Source organism: Cygnus olor, chromosome 1, assembly GCF_009769625.2.
Source record: "Cygnus olor isolate bCygOlo1 chromosome 1, bCygOlo1.pri.v2, whole genome shotgun sequence".
Lineage (NCBI taxonomy): Eukaryota > Metazoa > Chordata > Aves > Anseriformes > Anatidae > Cygnus > Cygnus olor.
Genome location: NC_049169.1, coordinates 114,478,046 through 114,497,806, shown reverse-complemented (window position 1 = coordinate 114,497,806; position 19,761 = coordinate 114,478,046). Strand labels below are relative to the sequence as shown.

General features: G+C 43.7%; 1 protein-coding gene across 1 annotated transcript in view; it reads right to left on the bottom strand.

Moving 5' to 3' along the window:
* The window catches only part of PCP4 (Purkinje cell protein 4), a 54,124-nt gene extending 34,850 nt beyond the window's left edge, over positions 1–19,274 (bottom strand). Inside the window, exon 1 of the mRNA XM_040530038.1 lies at positions 19,173–19,274. Within this exon, the coding sequence (XP_040385972.1) occupies positions 19,173–19,181 (9 nt within the window). The 5' untranslated portion in view covers positions 19,182–19,274. The remainder of the gene's footprint in view (positions 1–19,172) is intronic.
* Positions 19,275–19,761: the final 487 nt, after the last annotated feature.

The following is a 19,761-nucleotide window of genomic DNA, read 5'->3' as shown; positions in this document are numbered from 1 at the left end:
TCTTATGCAAAATTATTCATACTTGGGTGTATTACAGAAACGGATTAAAGAATCCATCCTCTAGGGCTGTCCATGTGAAAAAACAGGAATATTAAATTCACAGGGAATAAATCCAGCTGCATTCAGAGGCAGCACATCTTCATGTATCAGGGAAGTTAACAACTGCAGCTGCACTGCAAACCAAACGGTTTGTGTCAAAATATGGACAGTCATATTAGTTCTACTATGAAAAATCATACAGGCAGACTTATCCTTCGGTATTTACTCTAGAATAGCTGGTTAAAACCTCCTCTACTGATCTGGTTTCTGTCCTTCATCTCTCACAGAGGCTGAATTTTCAGGGTATTCTGTGTATACGGAGCTAATCAGGGCATTAGTACAAAACCTTCATGTCCACTCTTAGCTCTTATTAAGAAAGCCAGAAGGAGAAAGAAGTTCTTGCTATCCTCCTGAGGGGTTTGAAAAGAGCTACATATGGTCTATCGTGCATCTACATGCCCATGGTGGGGTTTCTCATCTTCCTCTCTGCAGCAGACTCCAGTGCATGTCTCTGATCCACTGCCTTTGCCTCTTATCTCACACTCTGTGCAATGAGACAGAATCCCTCCAGAAAACAACTCTGAGTCCATCATCACAGCTACTGTCTCCCCATGCAATGGAAATATATTTTTGTTTCTTCCTGGAGCCCTAGAGCCTAAGACAGCAGAGAAAATTTGGCTAATAATGTCAAAGAATGGGATCCTAAAGGGATAAATATTTTATTTTTATAAAAGTGTAAATTAAGAACAGCCAGAAGTCAATAAATCCACCCAGAAAACAATTTTGCTAAAGACGTTAACATTTATGCTTTTATTTAAAGTTTGATTAATATTCCAATATTTCAGTTCCAATCCATATCTCAACCCAGATTTCATCATGCGAATTTACCAAGACTTCCTAAAAAATAATATAACTGATTTTTACTATCTAAAAAATGGTAACTATATTGCTTTTTTTTAATTTATTTTGAAATGCTTTTTTCCAGGTTGTCTGTCCTCCTGAGTGTTTCAGGCTGTGCTGCTTAGCTGTTATGAAGGCTTCTCTTTCCTCCCTAGGCTATACCTGTCAGGGTTGGTCTGCTGTTATGGAGTGCTGGAATACGGATGCACGCATTTTGTGTCTCAGGATTTCCCCTCTGGGAGCGGGGCAAGTTTTCATAAAGAAAACAAATGAAATCTCAGCTTCAGTCGATAAAGATTTTTTCTATGCATAAGGTCAATATTGTTTTGTAAGTTTGAAATCAGTCTAAGCACACTACAGCCCTTTGTTTGGAGGCCATTGGACATTCGGAGAATGATGCCCGAAAGTCTGTTGAACAAGCTTCTGAAAGCCTTTCCTTTTCTGCCACGTACATATTTATTTCTATCTATAAGCACTGTACTGTTTTCCAAATGAGTGCAACAGATTTGAAAGCAAGAATCAGTTTCCTGTTAACAAGACATTGCAACTGTTATGAAAAAGCCATATACAGCATGGTCATCCACCTGTAAAGCCTTTAGCCTTTTATTTCAGTACATTCAGTAGACCTGTTTTTAAAAAACAATTTCAAGATGCCGATATTATTAGCACCTGGAGCCTCTTGCTCTTTTCATCACCTTTCTTGATGCCACCACAGGCTGCAAAACAAGGCTTAGCTTTTTAATGTCATCCAAAGCACAGGAGGACTGAACACCAGGAGGAGTTGCTGGGGGTATTTTCAAGAAGCAATGGATGAAAACCCTTCAAAAGCTGGTATAACTGATATTGTCCTTAGACCCAAGAGATCAAATTAAAAACACTGAAATACAAGAAAAACAATATTTATTTCTGTTTTGTTTTGGTTTTTGTTCTGTATTTCTGGTTTTGTTTTTAAACAGGCAATCTCCAAGTTGCAGACCGTATTTTAAAAGCTAAAAGCAGTCTAATTCTTCTGTTTTCTATAACTTGTAGCCAGCTTCCCTCATTCAAAGCTTCTAAAATTTTCTAGATCCTCTAAGGCAAGCACTAGGACAGGAACACTGAAGAAACTGTCCATTAGGTATGAAAAAAGAAACATCAGAGCCAAAATGAACATGAGGGCAAAAACATAATGATTACCCACTAAAACGGGATAAACAATTTTGTTGCTGTGTTGCGTAGGAGGAAACATAGTTTATGACTGCTTGGGGCTATATTAATTTTTAACTCAGCGGTTTTGCAGAACATCAAAGGCATATCGTTAAAAATGTCTCCAGCATCAAAGTCACTCCCAATTTGTCAGAAAAGGAAGGAAGAAGGGCTCCCACCATATGCCAAAAGCCACGGCAAGAGAAGAACAGCGTTACTTTCCTGATAAATTCTCATTGCTATGCACATCAGCTAGATAATGTTGTATAACAACTACACAAATTAGTCCCCTAGGTGTACAAACTAAGGTCAACATTGAGTTTTCAGCCAGGAGGACTTTTCAATAAGAAAGTTAAATAACTGCAGTAGGGTTTTCAATTCATTCTTCTAACCCATCCTGTACTCCCCAGCCTAATTTTTGCTTATAACATTCCCTTCTCGTCTTGAAATTTCTTGACCTTTTCAGTTAGGCTATAGCACCTCAGCATTAGGGATTGAATCCAGGTGTTGATTACTAAGTTTCCTGGGGGAGAAGGACTGTTTGTTTTTTGATGAGCTTCAGAAAGCCCAAGATCAGGGAGGTGAAACTGCCAGAAAGCCCTGACAAATGGGGCTTTACAGTAATAACATTATTCTACTTTTTCATCTGAGTGCAGAGACGATAAGGTATAGCACGCTGTATCCCAGCAAAGCGGTGGCTGCAGATTTTTAGATGTATTTTATTTCTGCATCGAAGTAAAAAGAGCACGCAAGGGTAAAATTAAAAGACTAAAAACAGTGGAAAGGTTTTGTAAAGTTAATATCAGAAATGGCCGGTGTAGCCTTGACTCAGGATAAAAATAATTAATTTCACTGACATATGAAATATGTTATTAGGATGTTCTGTTCTCGTTGACTAAAGGGACAGCAGTGAAATCTGTGGATATCCTAAGCTTTTAAGCCTCATTTTGCTACCAGGTCCATCTCTAACAGAAAAGTCATTAGGTATGTGACAGAAGGAAATACGTGTTAGTACAATACAGCACAAAAACGTCTGTCAGGGGTCAGCCAGCAAGGAAGAATTTAATCCGTACTACCATCAGTAGCATCTGTTCTCTGTACAGAATCCTCTGTAAAAAGTATAAATTGTATCCTAACTATTTAATCAGTGTCTTTTTTCATAGCCTTCTGCTTTAATCAATGAGTTCATCTGTTTTAGCATCAGAATGAAAAAAGTATTGAAAAACACACTATAGAAAATTTATAAAGTTTGTAACCTTTCTGCAAATAAAAATGTCATGTTAAGTACCTGCTTAAGGACTTCCCGTGTTTTCCATGTAAGTACAGCTTGTAATTTTCCTAGTCTTCAGCAGAATGAGGTAACAGCAATTGATACCTGCTTGTTTTCAGAACTCAATATTTCCTGTACAGTACCTTGAATTATTACAATTGGTGTGGACTTCATCCGGGAACGAAGGAAAACAAAGTTCTTTCAAGCTCTTGCAAAGAACTACTGTATGTCAGAAACTAGATGAAGACCCGGAATTTAAGTATGGGCAAGAATCAAGCAGCTACGACCTGGAACATGTAGAGATACACTCTGCAGTATTTGGAATTTATATAACTAATTAGGTTACATTGTTATTTACTGGACATTTCTGGTTTGTTGTGTTCAACAACCTTTTTAGGGTCATATATTGGCTTGAAACTATAGCACTCAGCATTTGCACATTTAGGTGTGAAAAACATCACTCTTTGCCACTCTTAACCATATCTCAGTAAATCATTGCTAATAAGGACAAAGGATACTACTATGCTTAAGTTAAAAAGTTGAGAATAGGAAAAAAGATGGTTCTGTGACAGAATCATTTCTGTTTACCAAAGTTCCCAGAGAATACCTCGCCTCTTAATAATGGGGCCCAAATTGCAGCGACGCTTTTTTTTTTTTTTTAAGGAGAGGGGAGGTGTTATATATAAAAAAGCATAAAGCTGAACAACTGGGTGAGCAATACAAGGTGTATTACTGGAGAGCCATGCACAACCTCTACTGTCACACTCATTCTCTCCAACTGTAGGTCTCCAAAACTAGTCTGTGGTATAGCCAGGTGGTAAATCCCAAACAAACTGCTGTGGCAATACAGGTTCATTCACATCCGTAACAGCTAATCACCGAAAAACACAAGCAGAATTGAAGAATCCCAGAGAAGCCTGAATATCATTATGAAAACTGCACTAGAAGTTAAGTAAACTCTCCTCACTTGTCTATTTGAGACCCTAACAAGTTTCTCCCACTTTTTTTTTCCCCACTGCAGACCTTGTACTGAATATTTATGAGATGAAAGCGTCCTTCAAAGCCCACGTTTAAGGTAACAGCACCAAGTACAGAACATCCAGCCAATATTTTGTCTGAATGAGGGGTGAGTCTGATGACTTCTTACACATCTTCGCAAGAAATCACAGATCATCTTTTGTGCACCTGACAGAAAGGAAAAACATTTATCAACACGGACTTCAGTACAGAGCAGTCCACTCCTTTTTATGACCAACAGTTTCCGGTAGAAGTGACTTTCTGGAGACTACCACTTTTTCCTGGCTGCTCTCACCCTAGGATCTCAGTTCTTTGTGCAAGAGTAGAAACCCACTTAGCACTTTCTCCATGTGTCCCTTTACACAATGGGAATTCTCTACGGGCTGCTTTCTGGCTCGTGTGTTGCCAGGGCAGTATAATATTGCCGGAGCAAGAGTGCCAGAATCCATCTTTCAATACCGGCTGTCAAAATTAAATGATCCCTGGCACCCTGACTATTTCTGTAGTTGTCTTCATGGGTCAAGCAGTGTTGTACTTTACTAGCTCTTGATTGTTCTTAATTTTATTAAGGATCTCCCATAACTTTTTTTATAAATTAAAACCCCACAAGTGGGCTGAGATGAAGTGATGTGATTCAAGCTGCAGCAGCTAAAAATTAGCATTTGAGCAGTAATGATTTTCTATAACTTCTGTAGTCACTAACGGCACACGAGCATGCACACACATGCACACTGACATCCTAGCAAAGAAGATACTCCTCAGAAATTAACAACACAGCTGTGGATAACTAGAGAGGCACGGGGTGCTGCATTTCCCTGGGAAGGAGGACATGCAGGTTGTTTAAGCACTGCCTACGTGGAGTGAACCCAGAGCTCCCGTGGGACAGCACAGGGAGGCATGCTGGTGGAGGTCCTGGCCCTCCTCTTGAACCACTGGACTGACAGCCAGGCACAGAAAAGCAATGGGAACCAAAAATTTGGGCCGGAGAGATGGTTTTTTGGCTTGAGAAAAGCCCTCAGAAAAGGCACTTCTAAGCGTACGTGGACAGCAGAGCAGGAGCACCCAGCACGCTTCCAGGGCAAAGAGGGAGGCAGCTAGAGAAGGCGGGCAGAGCATCACTGCCTGGGATGCAGGAACCCACTTACAGTGCTGTATTTATAGATCCTAATAGCACGGAGGAGAACTTTCCCTGTGCCCCACTTTCACCAACGCTGCGCTGCAATTTATAAATCAACACAGTGAGAACCTGCTGATTTTGTATTCAAATTCAATATAATGTTCTAAACAGAGTATTTACACCAACACCAAACGTAATCAACATCATTAGCAAAAACGATAGCTTGCTTAATATTTAGGTTATTAGCATATCTTGAATTAAAACATTATTCAGCAGATATTTCTCCAAACACATTGTAATCACTTTTCTTTTTTTTTTTTTTTTTGGAGGAAGGGATTAATGGAATCTTTGAAGTTAATTTTGAAAGCAGCTGCAAGAATGTATTTTCCAAATCCTGTTAATTACCATGCCAGCCATAAGAAGCAATCCCTCATCTTTTCTGCAGGAAACATAGGGCTTGATCCTGCAAGGCTTATTTACAGGGGTAACTCACATGTGGACAAGTACTTGTCTTTACTTCAGCAGCATTACTTGCTTTAGTAAGAGCTGGAACCTCACTGCAGTACTGCGAAATCTCTAAACTTCATGTTAGGTTTTGTTAAGCAAAGGGTAAACAGAATAAAATTAACTGTGGAATAAGCCTTCAAACACCAATCGCCAAAAAATTACCTCAGCTCTCATTTGGACAAGGCTGATACAGCCCATATCCTAATTACCCTGCAAAGTGATAACGAGGAAACATCAAGGTGACCCAAGAGGAGTATTTCAATTATATAAAAATAGATTGATTAAGCTGAGTGGTATAAATGAAAAATGACTGAGGTTTTTAAGGTGGTCTCTTTTATTTTTTTTTTCCTCCTATTATTTCTTATCTACTGGTAGCATCAGATTTGGTACCGCAGTCCTAGAAAGGGCTGTTTGGGGCAGGAAACCAGCCTTGAGAACTCCCACTTCCCCGTCTGGCCCAATCCGGCCACACCTCTCCATCCCCAAGGCCTCATTTGTATGGACACAATTGTTTGCACGGTCATATAGAAAATAGCAGCACTACGATTATTGCAATGAAAAGTAAGATTTCTGCAGAGCTGTGCTGAAAACAATCATCGAAATGGTCCAGCTGAAATAAATAAATAAATATAGAGCTTAATTGTCTCTTTCAATCACTTCAGTAATGTAATTGACATCTCCCACCCACAGCTGTTTCAGTCCAACAGAACAGGCAACAGCCTGCAACGTGGGGAGAAAGCACCACAATTTGGCTCTGGGAACCGAAAATCTGAGCGGGTCAGTGCTTCCTTCTGAGTACTAAACCATACCTTGCTTTGAAATATTCGAGAAACCTTTTTTTCTCTATTTCTTTAAAGCACAGTGGGAACCACTATAATCTTAGGCTGCTGGCCACAGGGGAACGAAGATGTAATAGCCCTAGCTCAAAAATGAGGGAGTACAGCTGGAAGGCAGCAGAATATCAGTCTTGTAAGCAGGGCTGGAAGGTACCTCCGTTAGTCCCTGGCCCCACAAACACCCCAACGGGAACACTGCAGTTCTATGCCAAGCCAAGTCCTGCAAGCCTCCAAGGGCAGAGAATCCAAACCCTCTCTGGGAGATCTGTTACAGCACTGCTGGGAAAGCATCTCTTTACATCCCACAAGGATTTGGGCAGTTACTTTTATTCTGAGCTGGGTTTTTCCTAAAGAGCTGGACTGTAGATGAATCAAAAATTACTGATAAAAAGGATTTGGAAGCCATGGTGTTCTAATCAAAAAATGGTTTGGAATCATTAAATTTTTTTAATTTTAGATTATTTTAATGTTCCTGATGTGAAATATTTTGTTTGCTGCATAGATCCCTCAAAATTTAATCACTGGTCAGCTCAACACGGATCTGCATCTCCCTGTGATGTTGCATTACCTCCTAGAAATCTCCACCTGGCAGTGGAACAAAACACAGAGCAACACAAGTACCTGAAGGGCTGCGTCCATGCAGCCAGGCAGTACCAAAACAGCTCACAGACAGAGGCAGCCTAGTCGTGTTCAAATAGCATGCCTCAGCTGTAAGCCTCGGCCGTCTGTGCAGGCAGAGCAGACAGATAATGGCAGCTGACTGTGGCACTTGATTAGGAGCAATTCAGAACCTTGGGGATTGAGTGTTTGGATTCAGAACGGATCCTGGGTACTCTTTAATATTAGCATCCCTGGATAGGAAGAGTGCCCTAAACCAATTAAGGGGTCAGGCTCCTTGCTCAGGCATGATATAACTGATTATGGATGTGTTTTGTTTTGTTTTGTTTTGTTTTTTAACAAGTATTTACTTTATATTTCATTCTTCCAAACCCTTCTGAAATTCAGGGTAATTTAATTCACTGAGATACAAGCCCAGCTGTAATTGAGTTAGAGGCTGTCTTCAAGGGACAGCTTGGTTATTAATGGCAAAAGTCTGCGCTGACAAATTGCTTCATATCTGATCATATCGACTTTAACATTATTAAAACAGTCTGTGTGTGCGTCTTCCCAGTCTGCAGAAGTTCTGGTCTTTTTGCTGTTGGCTTTTTTATTTCCAGCTGTACAGTTCAAACCAAATTTGTTCTCTTTCCATTTCCCTATATATTTCAGAGGTAAACAGATGTTACTACAGTCTTATTACAGATGTTATTACAGCCTGCTAGAACTGGCCAGCTGGGTTTTGAAAAGGTATTAATTACGGCAGTTTCCAGTTGCCATACAAAGCAATTTTCTGCCCCCGCCATAAGGCAAAGCCTTCTGATTTTTCAAGACGCCAGCAAGAGGAAGCAGCACGGACGTTTATGCATCACTTTACCCCCCTGGGCAGCCTGCGTGGTCACAGGCAGCTACCACAAGCATCCCCAGAGCCATTTGCAGCTACGACAGCAGCTCCTTGCCAGGCTGTTCCAGCAGCAGGGGAATCACTGGACACGGACGGAGAGCACGCAGCAGCCTTGGCAGCGCACCCGGCCCAGGGGCCAGCTGCACAGAGAGATGATGCAGACCTGTTATCTTTGGCCCTGTGCCACCAGGGAATCCCTGCACGGGGAACCCTGAATTGGCAGCTGAAGCAGCCTTGAAATTGGGCCGCGCTCGATGGAGGATTTGTCCCGCATTGTTGAAACCCGTATTGAAACCGGCCCGCTGAGACTTTGGGGGAGCTGCTTTGTTCCGAGTGTGATACAGCTCAGAACAAAGCTGCCTTGGCACCGCGAGTCTAAACAGCAGCCAAGCGATTAGAAATAAACCCACCACACTAAGAAGTAGAATGAACAGGGTGATGCACAAGGTCACTTTGATTGCCAAGCGTCAGGGACAGCAATCATACGTGTTCATCCACAGAAAGCAGAAAAAAAGCTAGATCACTAGCTCTGTCCAAGAGCTGTCTGGAAAATCGGGATTTCCACATATCAGAAGTTCCCATGACCCTGCATCTGCTCAGTGAAATTGATGCTACTATCAGCTTCATTATTAATAGCAGCAGAGAAATTAAGAAAGCAATTTTCAGTGTAGCTGTAGGTAGTTCCCAAGCTCCCTGGAGCTAGCACAGACTCACCAAGTTCATCTGCTCTAGGACTAAATGTTTTCCAGTTCCTGTAGTGCCCTAGCCTTGGAATGAGTCCACGGGAAATCACAGAACCACGGGATGATTTGGGCAGGAAGGGACCTTAAGGATTGTCTAGTTCCACCCCCCTGCCATGGGCAGGGACACCTCCCACCAGACCAGGCTGCCCAAAGCCCCATCCAGCCTGGCCTTGAACGCCTCCAGGGATGGGGCATCCACAGCTTCTCTGGGCAGCCTGTGCCAGGGCCTCACCTCCCTCTCTCTGAGTGAAGAATTTCTTCCTAATATCTAATGCAAACCTACCCTCTTCTACGTTAAAGCCATTACCCCTTGTCTTATCACTGCACTCCCTGACAAAGAGTCCCTCCCCAGCTTTCCTGCAGGCCCCCTTTAGGCACTGGAAGGCTGCTCTGAGGTCTCCTTGGAGCCTTCTCTTCTCCAGGCTGAACAACCCCAACTCCCTCAGCCTGGCTTCATAGGAGAGGTGCTCCAGCCCTCTGAGCATCCTCATGGCCCTCCTATGGACTTGCTCCAACAGGTCCATGTCCTTCTTGTGCTGGGGCCCCAAATGTACCCACCTGCTCCACGTGGGGTCTCAGAAGAGCAGAGCAGAGGGGCAGAATCACCTCCCTCACCCTGCTGGCCACGCTGCTTTTGATGCAGCCCAGGATACAGTTGGCTTTCTGGGCTGCAAGTGCACATTGCTGGCTCAAATCCACTTTTTTAAATCTGGCCAAACAGATTCACCAAAAGCTTCCCCACCACATTGTTTCAAACACTCCCCCTCTACAGTACTATGACTTCCAATGCAAGTTCAATGAAAATTTGCATTTTCTGCACTCCAAATAGTTATCTGTCACTCCATCATCAGTCTCCCATTATGTACCAGGGTCCCTTCTGCACTTTGTGCCTTGCATATGAAGTGGAAGAACAATGTTACCCAACTAGACATATTCACCTTACTAACACATAGACATGACAACCCATCATGCAAAGACATTAAAAAGAGGACTTCAATGTGCTCCTCCAGGAAATAAAGCCATGCATGCATTGTGTTAATATCCTAACAGACCCATCCTGTGACTAGATAGAAAATACATTCCTTAGAGAAGTTTCACACAGAAAGCAGATTACAACACTCATTTAGATCCAGCTTTGTGCTGTCTGACACGCTGCAGTCTGACAAAAACATCTATTTATTTCTTACATGACATGACCACAAAAGATAGTTAGGATTCAGATTTGCAAGATATATATATATTTTATTTTTTTTTGCAATTCACACCATTAATGCTAGATCCTTAGCTAACTATTTTTTTGCATTTGCAGGTCTGTGTCACAAGCTGAGCTCCAGAATGTCCACCAAGCACACCGAGCTTTCAGCCAAAGCCAGGAATACAAGGCAGCACTCAGAAATCACTGCAAACATTCCTGCAACCTTACATGAGAGCTTCCTTTGGCTTGGCTTGGATGCCAGCGCTGTCCCATAGCTTGGGAAATGAACTGAAGTGATAGCTAGCCACGTCTGACTGGACAATTAAAATCGGCATGAAGTTGGCCTGCCTTAGGCATTTGGCTGACCTGCTTAAACTGCAGCACACGTGTTTCAAAAGTGTGCCAAGCCAACAATGTGCTTGCTCTCTTTTCTGTTGCTGAGTTATCTGTCAGATCTGAGTGGAGTAGTGATATGTATGAAGTAGCTATGAAGCTTCATGTTTTATTTTTCCACCATTTCCAGAAAGCTGTCTGCCTAGCCTAATTTGTAGCAGTTTCCATCGTCTATCTCCCTTCACCTCACATTTCACTAATACATGTTAGGAATTCAAGGAATTGGCTTTCAGTGTTGCTCAGATTTCTTTCCTGAACATCACACAGTATCTCAAGCTCCAGTAAAAGACATTGTACAGGGTATTTCAACTAGTGTTGAAATTCTGCTTAAAAATTCAGTATGCAGAATATTCAGTATCTTAAACTAAAAATAGTTTAATCATAGGGATTTAAAAGAGAAGCATATTTTCTGCAGTGGGAAGGTAGAGACAGCAGTAATCTCATTACTTATACCATTAGAACTAGAGGATAAAAAGCATGAGAAATCAGATGAAAGGCATGCTTGTGATCTTTATAAGAATTATTTTTCTGTCTCTGTACCTGTCCCCTACCGCTCCACCCGAAACTTGGACTTGAGCACTGTCACGTTTTCATATTTAGGTAGGTATTACACATTTTGGCTTATCTCAGGCCAACCTCTCTCCCTCACAAGATAGCGTTGCAGCTACCTCCTGACGTCTACTCTCACCTTGTCTGATTTAGTGGTGAGTCCCTTCTAAAGATAAGCTTACCTTGCACATCCAAACCCCAGCTCCCCCATCCTCTAGTAGAAGAGGGCACTCTTTCCTCTCTTCAGCACAACTTCACCCTAGAGCCTACTGAGGGCTTTGCTGAAACACACACCACTTCTTTGTAGAGATGTGCATGTAAAGCAGGATGTGGGTAGTAGGTCTGGTCAGACATGAATCAGCTGAATACCTCTGGCTTGGAAACACTAATCCACTAATGGCAAACTTTTTGTGGGAAAGTATTACCGTAACTATAAAAAGATCCTCACAAATCACTGGTCTTCCTTCATGTCCTGCAGGTTATTAGGAAAAGGTCCAATCTCACGAAAATCCTCAAGGAATCAAGAGATGCCTTCAGATCTATTCAGCTTTGTGTCATCTACTTTACACCCATAATACACTTGCACCAATTTGGGAGTTACCATGACCTCGATACTCTTTTCCTTGAAATTTATCTTCTGTAGTCAGAATGCCACCAACTACAATCTCAGCGCTTGGTAATCCCTCTAGTGTTAGATTTGTAGAGAACAAAGCACCGTCAAGGCAGATTAATGGCCATGATATCTGCTGTCTTGAAAAACTTATTTTGGATGTCTCAGGGGGTAGATGCAGATGAAAAGCATCCCCAGGCACGAGCAGCAGGTACTGTCTGCTTTCCAGTGCTCTCTCCAGGGGTTTTGAAGCTGTGCAGGTCCCTAATTTCCCTCAAACTACTCTTCCATCCCCTACAAAACTAAAGCACTTTCTATCAAATGCTGCTTCTGATATACAAACCTACTAGTTCCTGCTAGATATGCTGATTTAACAGGAGCATTTCAGCTGTCTCACCAATTCACTTGGAAAGAGCCTACTAACTGTTGGCAAGATTAACAAACTGAAGCACAACACTGCACTGAGAGTTGTCCTGTTTCCATGGATAGGTCTGGTCAGCGTCTACTTGGGCATTTCTGAACTGCACCTTTTCTGGTGACGACAGAAGGCAGCTAAAATCCCTACGAATGCATCTACACCAGCATACAACTAGCCAGGATCCCTGCAGATCTTTGCTCTTCTCCATTTTTAGGACAGCCGTGTTGTGTGGTGATCCAACACATGACCTTCCCCTGCTCAAGTGCACAGCAGCACACAGCCTTTGAGTTTAGGCCATTATAGCCTGAACATTTGTTTCCTGTTTATCTGGTTCTGTTACTGCATTTTCCTGGTCCTGCTGGCGCTATTGGGCAGCTAGCTCCACAGTGCAGCTAGAATCAAACCAGCCAGCCAAAGGGCAGCAAATAAGGCTGGTGACAAAGCAGCTTGCACCTCCTCTCCACCAGGCACTTGGACACCAAGACCCTGTTTGTGACACTAAATATACAATTGCTTGCACACGCTTTGCCATAGCTAGCGCTCTCCCCACACGAGAGAATCTGCAGCTCTCCCATCTGATGACCTAGTACAACCCTCCTCACCAGTTTGCTGTCTCTAATCTGGGAATCTCTGAAGTCAGAAGGACACCACCTTTAACAGCATTTCCTCACCCTTTGTTTTTTACTTTCAGCTTTAACAAAAGATCCCTACCATCATTCCGCCTGCTGTTGCTGTACTCACAGTATCAGCTACACCTCTGCTCAGGGTCACATTTCATGCACTGCATACTAAGGCGGTAACGTAGGAACGCTCAGTGTCTGTAAAACAATACTTTTCAAGAGGAAAGACAATTCAGCTCTAACTAGCATTCAAGGCATGTAAGCAGACAATTTTCACTTCTGACTACAGTTGTGCTTCTTCCTCCAAGTTCCATGTTGGTGCATAAATGAGGCTGTATGCCATGGGGTATGAACAGAGCAGATGAGAAAGCACCAGCTGAACTTGGCCTAGGTGACACTTGTACAGCTTCCCCACCTGGAGACCACCCCGAGACCAGGCTAGAGACATGGAGTGGGGATGAATTGTGAGCCCCCCAAATCCTGTCATTAAAAACAAGTTTTGCAATTGCAGCTCTTCTGTAGTTGCTTGCTCTGAGCTTATTCCATGAAGATTGCCATTCATTTTTCTAACAAGAGACAAGTAGACTATGATCTCTCTTGCATCTGCTTCTGTAACAGAAATAATGAATAATTGTCACTATTAAAAGTAGAAGGGAAGAAGGATGTTGGTTATTTTACCTGCTTTCTGTTTATTTAGCATGTCTATTTTTGTTAAACCAGTGTCCAAACAACTGAGAAAAACACAGAACACCTTTTCTTAGAGAAACGAGACTGTTACTCGTCTTCATTATCCTCTGCAAGGCGTAGGATCCTTTTAAGTGCTACATGGCTCTGTGATTTTAAGGCTCTGTTGCAACTGACAGGATGAAGGAAGGCATAGCTTTCCTATGATGCACACAGCCTTCTCCCAGTCCTCTTCAGCCAAGAAGTGCGTGTCTCATGATTTACATACCCTGTGTCTAGGTCTAGCCACTCTATTACAAGTTCTTTTGTAGTGCAGTTATAGAGAAAACCTGTAAACACTGAGACATCTTCCAAGTCATCTCTAAGAGAAAAAAAAAGCAAGGCAGACAATAGCAAACATTGGCCTGGAAATGAAATATTTTATTAAAGTCAATAATGAAATATCCAGCAAGCTTTGATAGCAGTTAACTTCAGCAGGAACAGTGGTGGCCTACTACCATATGACACGGGTCGTCATGAGCATGATCCAGCATAGAAACTGTTGGAAGATGATTCTTGTAAGCTAGCCAATATATTAGATTTAGGGACATCTGACTAGAAAGTAATATGCTTTTGCAGCCTGGAACAATATTCTATTAATCTTCATGCTGAAGTGCTGGATGGAGCTTTCCCATTGTACAAGTGCAGCAGTTTTTAAGTTACTCTTACAAGGAAATATGATCTGAAGCATACTTCCAAAGCTAACTGTCCTTTATTAGAGCATTGTTTTAATCTGTTGGCATTACACACATTGCAAGAATACTAACATGATTCTTTCTAAAGAGTGCATCTGCCAGCTTCACCAAATTAAGGAGATTAACTTCCAACCTCATTTCTAAGTGCTATTTTAGAAAATGCCTTATCCCACTGAATCCACTCTGATGGAAGGAGTGGGCAAAGTGACAGATAAAAACTTATTGTTCTCCCTTCTTCCTCCTCTTTCGAGCTGCAATTTACCACCCAGCTAATAAATAGATTTGAGCTAAAATTAAAAACTAATGTTCATGCGCCTTCCCTATCCCACCCCCATCCTACAACAGCTGCAGAGTTTCCTCCTCAACCCTGCCGTGCTCTTGCTGCACTTCAGAGCTGTGCAGCTGTGTAGCTGCTGTGGTTATACCCTCAGCAAAGCTGGCAGTTTAACAGCTGGGGGTCTCCACGGTATCTGAAAAAAATGCATACAGAAGGGTGTCATCTTCCCGCACATACAATAGAAGTCTGGCTTGCTCAGACACCCCCCAGGACTGCAAGCACCTCAGAGGAAAATAGCTGCTTTGAACTAACATTGCATCTTGTCCCCCTACAAACACCAGTTTTTTGATTTACTGCTATCCAGGACTGGTGTTAAAATCCTCACTTCAGTGTTTAAACAGATCTGGTCCCATAACCCAAGACCCCACAAGTTTTCCTCTGTTTCAGGAATATATTAAGCCACATTCAGGAGAGCAATCCATGAAGGCGACACAGTTTTCCCACTTAACTACCTGATCCAGCTACAGTTCCAGGCAGAAACCTCCACGTCTGCCTAGCATTTCATTCTTGGCCACACTCCTCTCCTTCTGTAACAGCCTCTTGGCTAGAGTACTTGTCTGGAGGGATGGAAACATCTTCCAGGTTTTCCCTCAACCTGGAAGGAAGCAGACACCTTATGATGCTTTGCCAAGCCGGGGGCATGCCCACACCACCAGTTTTGAAGACAGACACAGAGACTGCCTTGGTGGCAAGTGTCTCCTCCCACCCCAAAGGTGGGTGAAGCTCAGATTTCTGAGAAGTCTTTGACCCCTGTGTAATGGCACATCACGTTTCCAGTGATGCCTCCATCTTTGCCACTTAGACTGCCTGGGTACCTACCTGAAGGTGATCTGAGCACCAAAACACACAAATTAAGTGCTTCGGGCTGCAGATGTGAGCCATTAGGCACATCCCATGAGATCTGAACTGACAGCTGATGAGCCAGAAATACCCTGCACATCCCCATCGCACGTCACACAACCACACACACCCCCTTTGTGATCCTTTAGGAGGTGGGCACAACACAGCAGTTGGTGCAGAATTCAAGAGCCCAGAGGGAATGTAAGACATTGTGAAGTTTGCCGCACATCAAGGGAGATGCACAGGCTGGGGTTGTCTGTATTCAAAGTGTGACAAAAAAGCATTTACGCACAGATCAAGTCCCCAGCTAAGAGACCTAAGCACTCTACAGAGTGAGACCCCCATAGCTCTCTTCTGGTGACTTATGAATTACACGTGCCCAGTGAATTATACGTGCCCCATTGCTTGGTGTCTGCTGCAGAAGACAAGATGGAATATTCTTGCTGCTCTCTGCTAGCTAGACTGCTCCCCAGACATACAGAGTTGCTGTCTCAAACCCTGCCTTAGGTGGGCACGTCAGCACCCTGGTAATCAGTAGAACATGTCAGTCAGGTCGTGTAAGGCTTTTCCAAGGCATGTTCTTCCCCTAAGCCACAGGAGCCTGGGGCACGCGTTGATTAGGTATTTTTCCTGAATGGGTCTCCTGAAGCTAGGCACACAGATTACACATTGAAGCTGAACTCCACCCCTGCCCCAAAAATACCACTCTAACTCTTCAATTGTTAGGAAACAACACTTTAACAAGAGGAAACAAATTCATCCAACAAGGCAGTCTCATTACACATGTGCTTCATCCCTGAACCACAGGAACAGCATCCAGGGCTGTTAATACCCTACCACTTGCATGTGCTCCTTCCCAGGTCCAGATCTGACTCCAAAAGCCAGAGTCATTCAACACAGGAGGTAGGTGTGGCAATGAATGTTGTAAAAATGTTTGTGTGAAGTTGTAAAAATGCTTCTTGTGAGCGGCACTCTCACCATGACCAGGCATCATACCCAGAGCATCAGTTAAGTCTCTGACAAGATGACAGGATTCATTGAGGTGAATCAAGCTTATGCCACTGTTGAGTATAGAGGCTCACTGGTGGTTGTGAATAGTTATTTGGCATTCTTCTATGAACCCAGTACCCAAGATCACTTCCCCCAGTTCATCCTAGGTGACCAGAGATCTTCAATGGAAGTGCTGCACCTGTCTCCTAGATGCTCACTGACAGTAGCTGACATTTTACAGCATTGCCGTTCTCTCTAGGCTCATTAAAGATGAAGGAAAACACCTACAGACCTAGAGAAAAGGCTCCTCGGTTATTTGAGGACAGATTTTCCAAGTTACTTCAACACCTAAAAATGCATTTCAGTACTTAATGAAGTTTGAGAAGCTCCCATGCAGCTAAGTGAACCATCTCCAGCTCAAACCAAGATGCATCTAGTACTAAATTTGTTTGGACACTTGCACAATACTACTAGGTAAGCCCTTATACCTCAGCTTCCCTGTAACTATTTACAGTGCCAGAGCTTTGCCCAGCAGTCAGAGCATCTTAAACATTCAAAGAAACTGCAGATGAAGTGAATTTTTTTTTTCTGCAGAAGAAAATTCTTTATCTGTTCTGAAAGGAGTTAGCTGCTAAAAAATAAAGTACTATAGTCAGATTAACAGCTGCTTTCTCTTCAGCTTTCTCCATCAGGAGACTGGTAATCACCGTCCATAAACAGGAAATAAGTTAATTTAGCTGGAGGCAGTAAAATAAGAATCCATGCAAAGTCTCAGCAAGTAACTTCCAAGGGATCTGAAAGCTCCCTTCAGAGGCTTCTACAACCGCATTTTAAGTTCCACTCAAATCCTAACAATTATTAACATAAGCAAAAGCCTTCTCACCATCTCAGCACCACTTTCAAGTAATCTTTCCATGGCTCTATAGGAGCCCTTTTTAATCACTGTCCTCAGATTTTCTGGCAGATTAGGACAGAGAAAAATCAAAATATTTTTCAGTTACAGCATTACAAGCAAAATCCACCAAAACCCCCATCAAAATACAGCAAACAGATGTCTAAGGAGCTTGTTTTCTGCTGATCTTTTTTTGCCTCTGTATTTAAGCAGTCTTTCATACTGAAGTGGTTTGGACAGGTCCAGTTGCTTTCCCCTGCCCGTTGGAAACAGAATGGTCTTTTGAGTAACAGCTGGCAGGCAAGTAACAGCAAGGAAGCTTTTCTTCACTGGAGCTGTGGGCAATAAACACTCTAATGTTATCCGTTGAATGACAGTGACAATAGGACTGAAGACACTGACTGCACTCTTAAGTGTCATCTGTATAGGGCTTAGTGCTGCACCAGAGAGACATCATTTCTGGCTCTGGAGGTGTGCTGGGAATACTATTCTGTTAGGCACTGGGAAACACATTATGAATAGAGAACCCCTGTGCTGGTATTAGCAGTGATCTTGATGTTTATTGGGACTTACCGCACACAAAGCGAGCAATATAATTCAAACTATCAAGGGGTAATTACTGAGCAAATACAGCCGGGCACAGGACTATAACCTAACAGTGCCTTGCACAGTTGCAGTAAGCACAGCAGCATCACCCTACCATTCCTCTTCAGAATTTCTTTCCCCCCAAATCCTATCTTAAAGCAGTAGCCAATGTGAGTGGCAAAAGTATAGTTACATTAAAAGCCTACTGCATGAACTCTATCCAGCTGATTCAAATGCAGGCAGGAGCAAGGAGAGGTCACGGACAGCATGCTGCATTACACCTGGACTGTCTGATCTCTGGGAGCAGCAGAAAAGCACAGTGAGGATTTCCTCCGTGTTCTCCATTTAGCCTGACCGGCAAACCAAAAGGTTAGCTGCTCCTCACAAATCTCTTAGCCAGAGACCATGCTGCTACACTGCTCTCCACCTGCCTCAGGTTTACTCTTCAAGTCGCTTACCTAAAAATACACCAAGTATAACATCTGCACAGTAACTACAGCCTGAACTTACTTGGCATTGCTTTTTGCTTTCTGCAGGTTGCTAAGAAAGGAATATCCATTTGTTAAAGCAGCAGCAGGTCTTCTATGACAGGAGCTAGCCCCTAGAAACAGGTGCTGGATAAGGTGTAATTGTAGATCTCTCTCCTGATCCCCCAAAAAGGTGCACTAGAGCATTTGAGATTCTGCTAGCTGCTTCCACCAGGCATTTGATCCACTGACTGTCACTAGCCATCCTGCCTGAATACACTTTTAAGAGAAAAGTACTAGTTTGTCCCAAGAATGCTTCCACTGAAAAAAAAAAAAAAAAATATTTCTCAGCTTATTTATTTACAAGCACACAGCAATCCTTTCATGCTTGGCACTGTTTGCATTTTTTCCCCTTACTTATAACCCTCCCCAGGACAATATTTACAAAGTTTGCATCAACTACAAGCAGGGCATTTTTCCTCCGTGAGCCCACACAACTCATTACACACCCCATCCCTGTGCAAAGCCATAAATACATCTTTAAAGTATAGGGTTTTTTGTTAAGTTATCGCCCAGCGGTGCACATGCTCCTTCAAAGCATGAAGTATTGCACTGATTCGTGCCTTGAAGGCGCACAGACACCTGTGGAGGTTCATTAGAAGAAGGTTTAACAGAAGCTGTGGATTTCAGCCCCCCCCGGCAGACGTACCCCATACCCGACCCCCCGCCGGCCGCTCACCCACCTCGCTCATCTCGCCCGCACCCCGCCGGCAGCACCCACCCCGCACCGCGCCGCGCGCCCGCTGCCCCGCGTCGCCCTTTAAGAAGCGGCGCCGCGCGCCCGGCCCGCCCGGCCCCAGCCAATGAGCGCCGCGCCCCGCGCCGAGCCCCCCTGCGCCCCCCTCACCACCGTCGCCCCCCCGCCGCCATTACGAGGGGCCGCGGCGCCCCCTGGTGGCGACGGGGAGGCCGGGACAAAATGGCGGCGGGTGGAGAGGGGGGACTGGGACTGGGACTGGGACTGGGACTGGGACTGGGACTGGGACTGGGACTGGGACTGGGGCGGTTTTCTCGCCGTCCTCAAAACGGGTCTCGAAGCTGGGGCTGCTGGATTTGTGCCTGCCAGGCGCAGAGGGAGGCGAGGGGTGAGCTCCCCAGCCCGTGTGGCGGAGTGCTCTGAAAATGTGAAGTCCTGTCAGAGGTGAGGCGGGGAAAGTTTCAGGGCCCTTGTCTTGTCACCCAACTTTGTCCCCTCTTACAGCTGAGCTGGGTCAGCCATGGTGCGAGCCCCGCTGCCATTGCTCTCAAAACCTTCACTATTACTTCATTGGG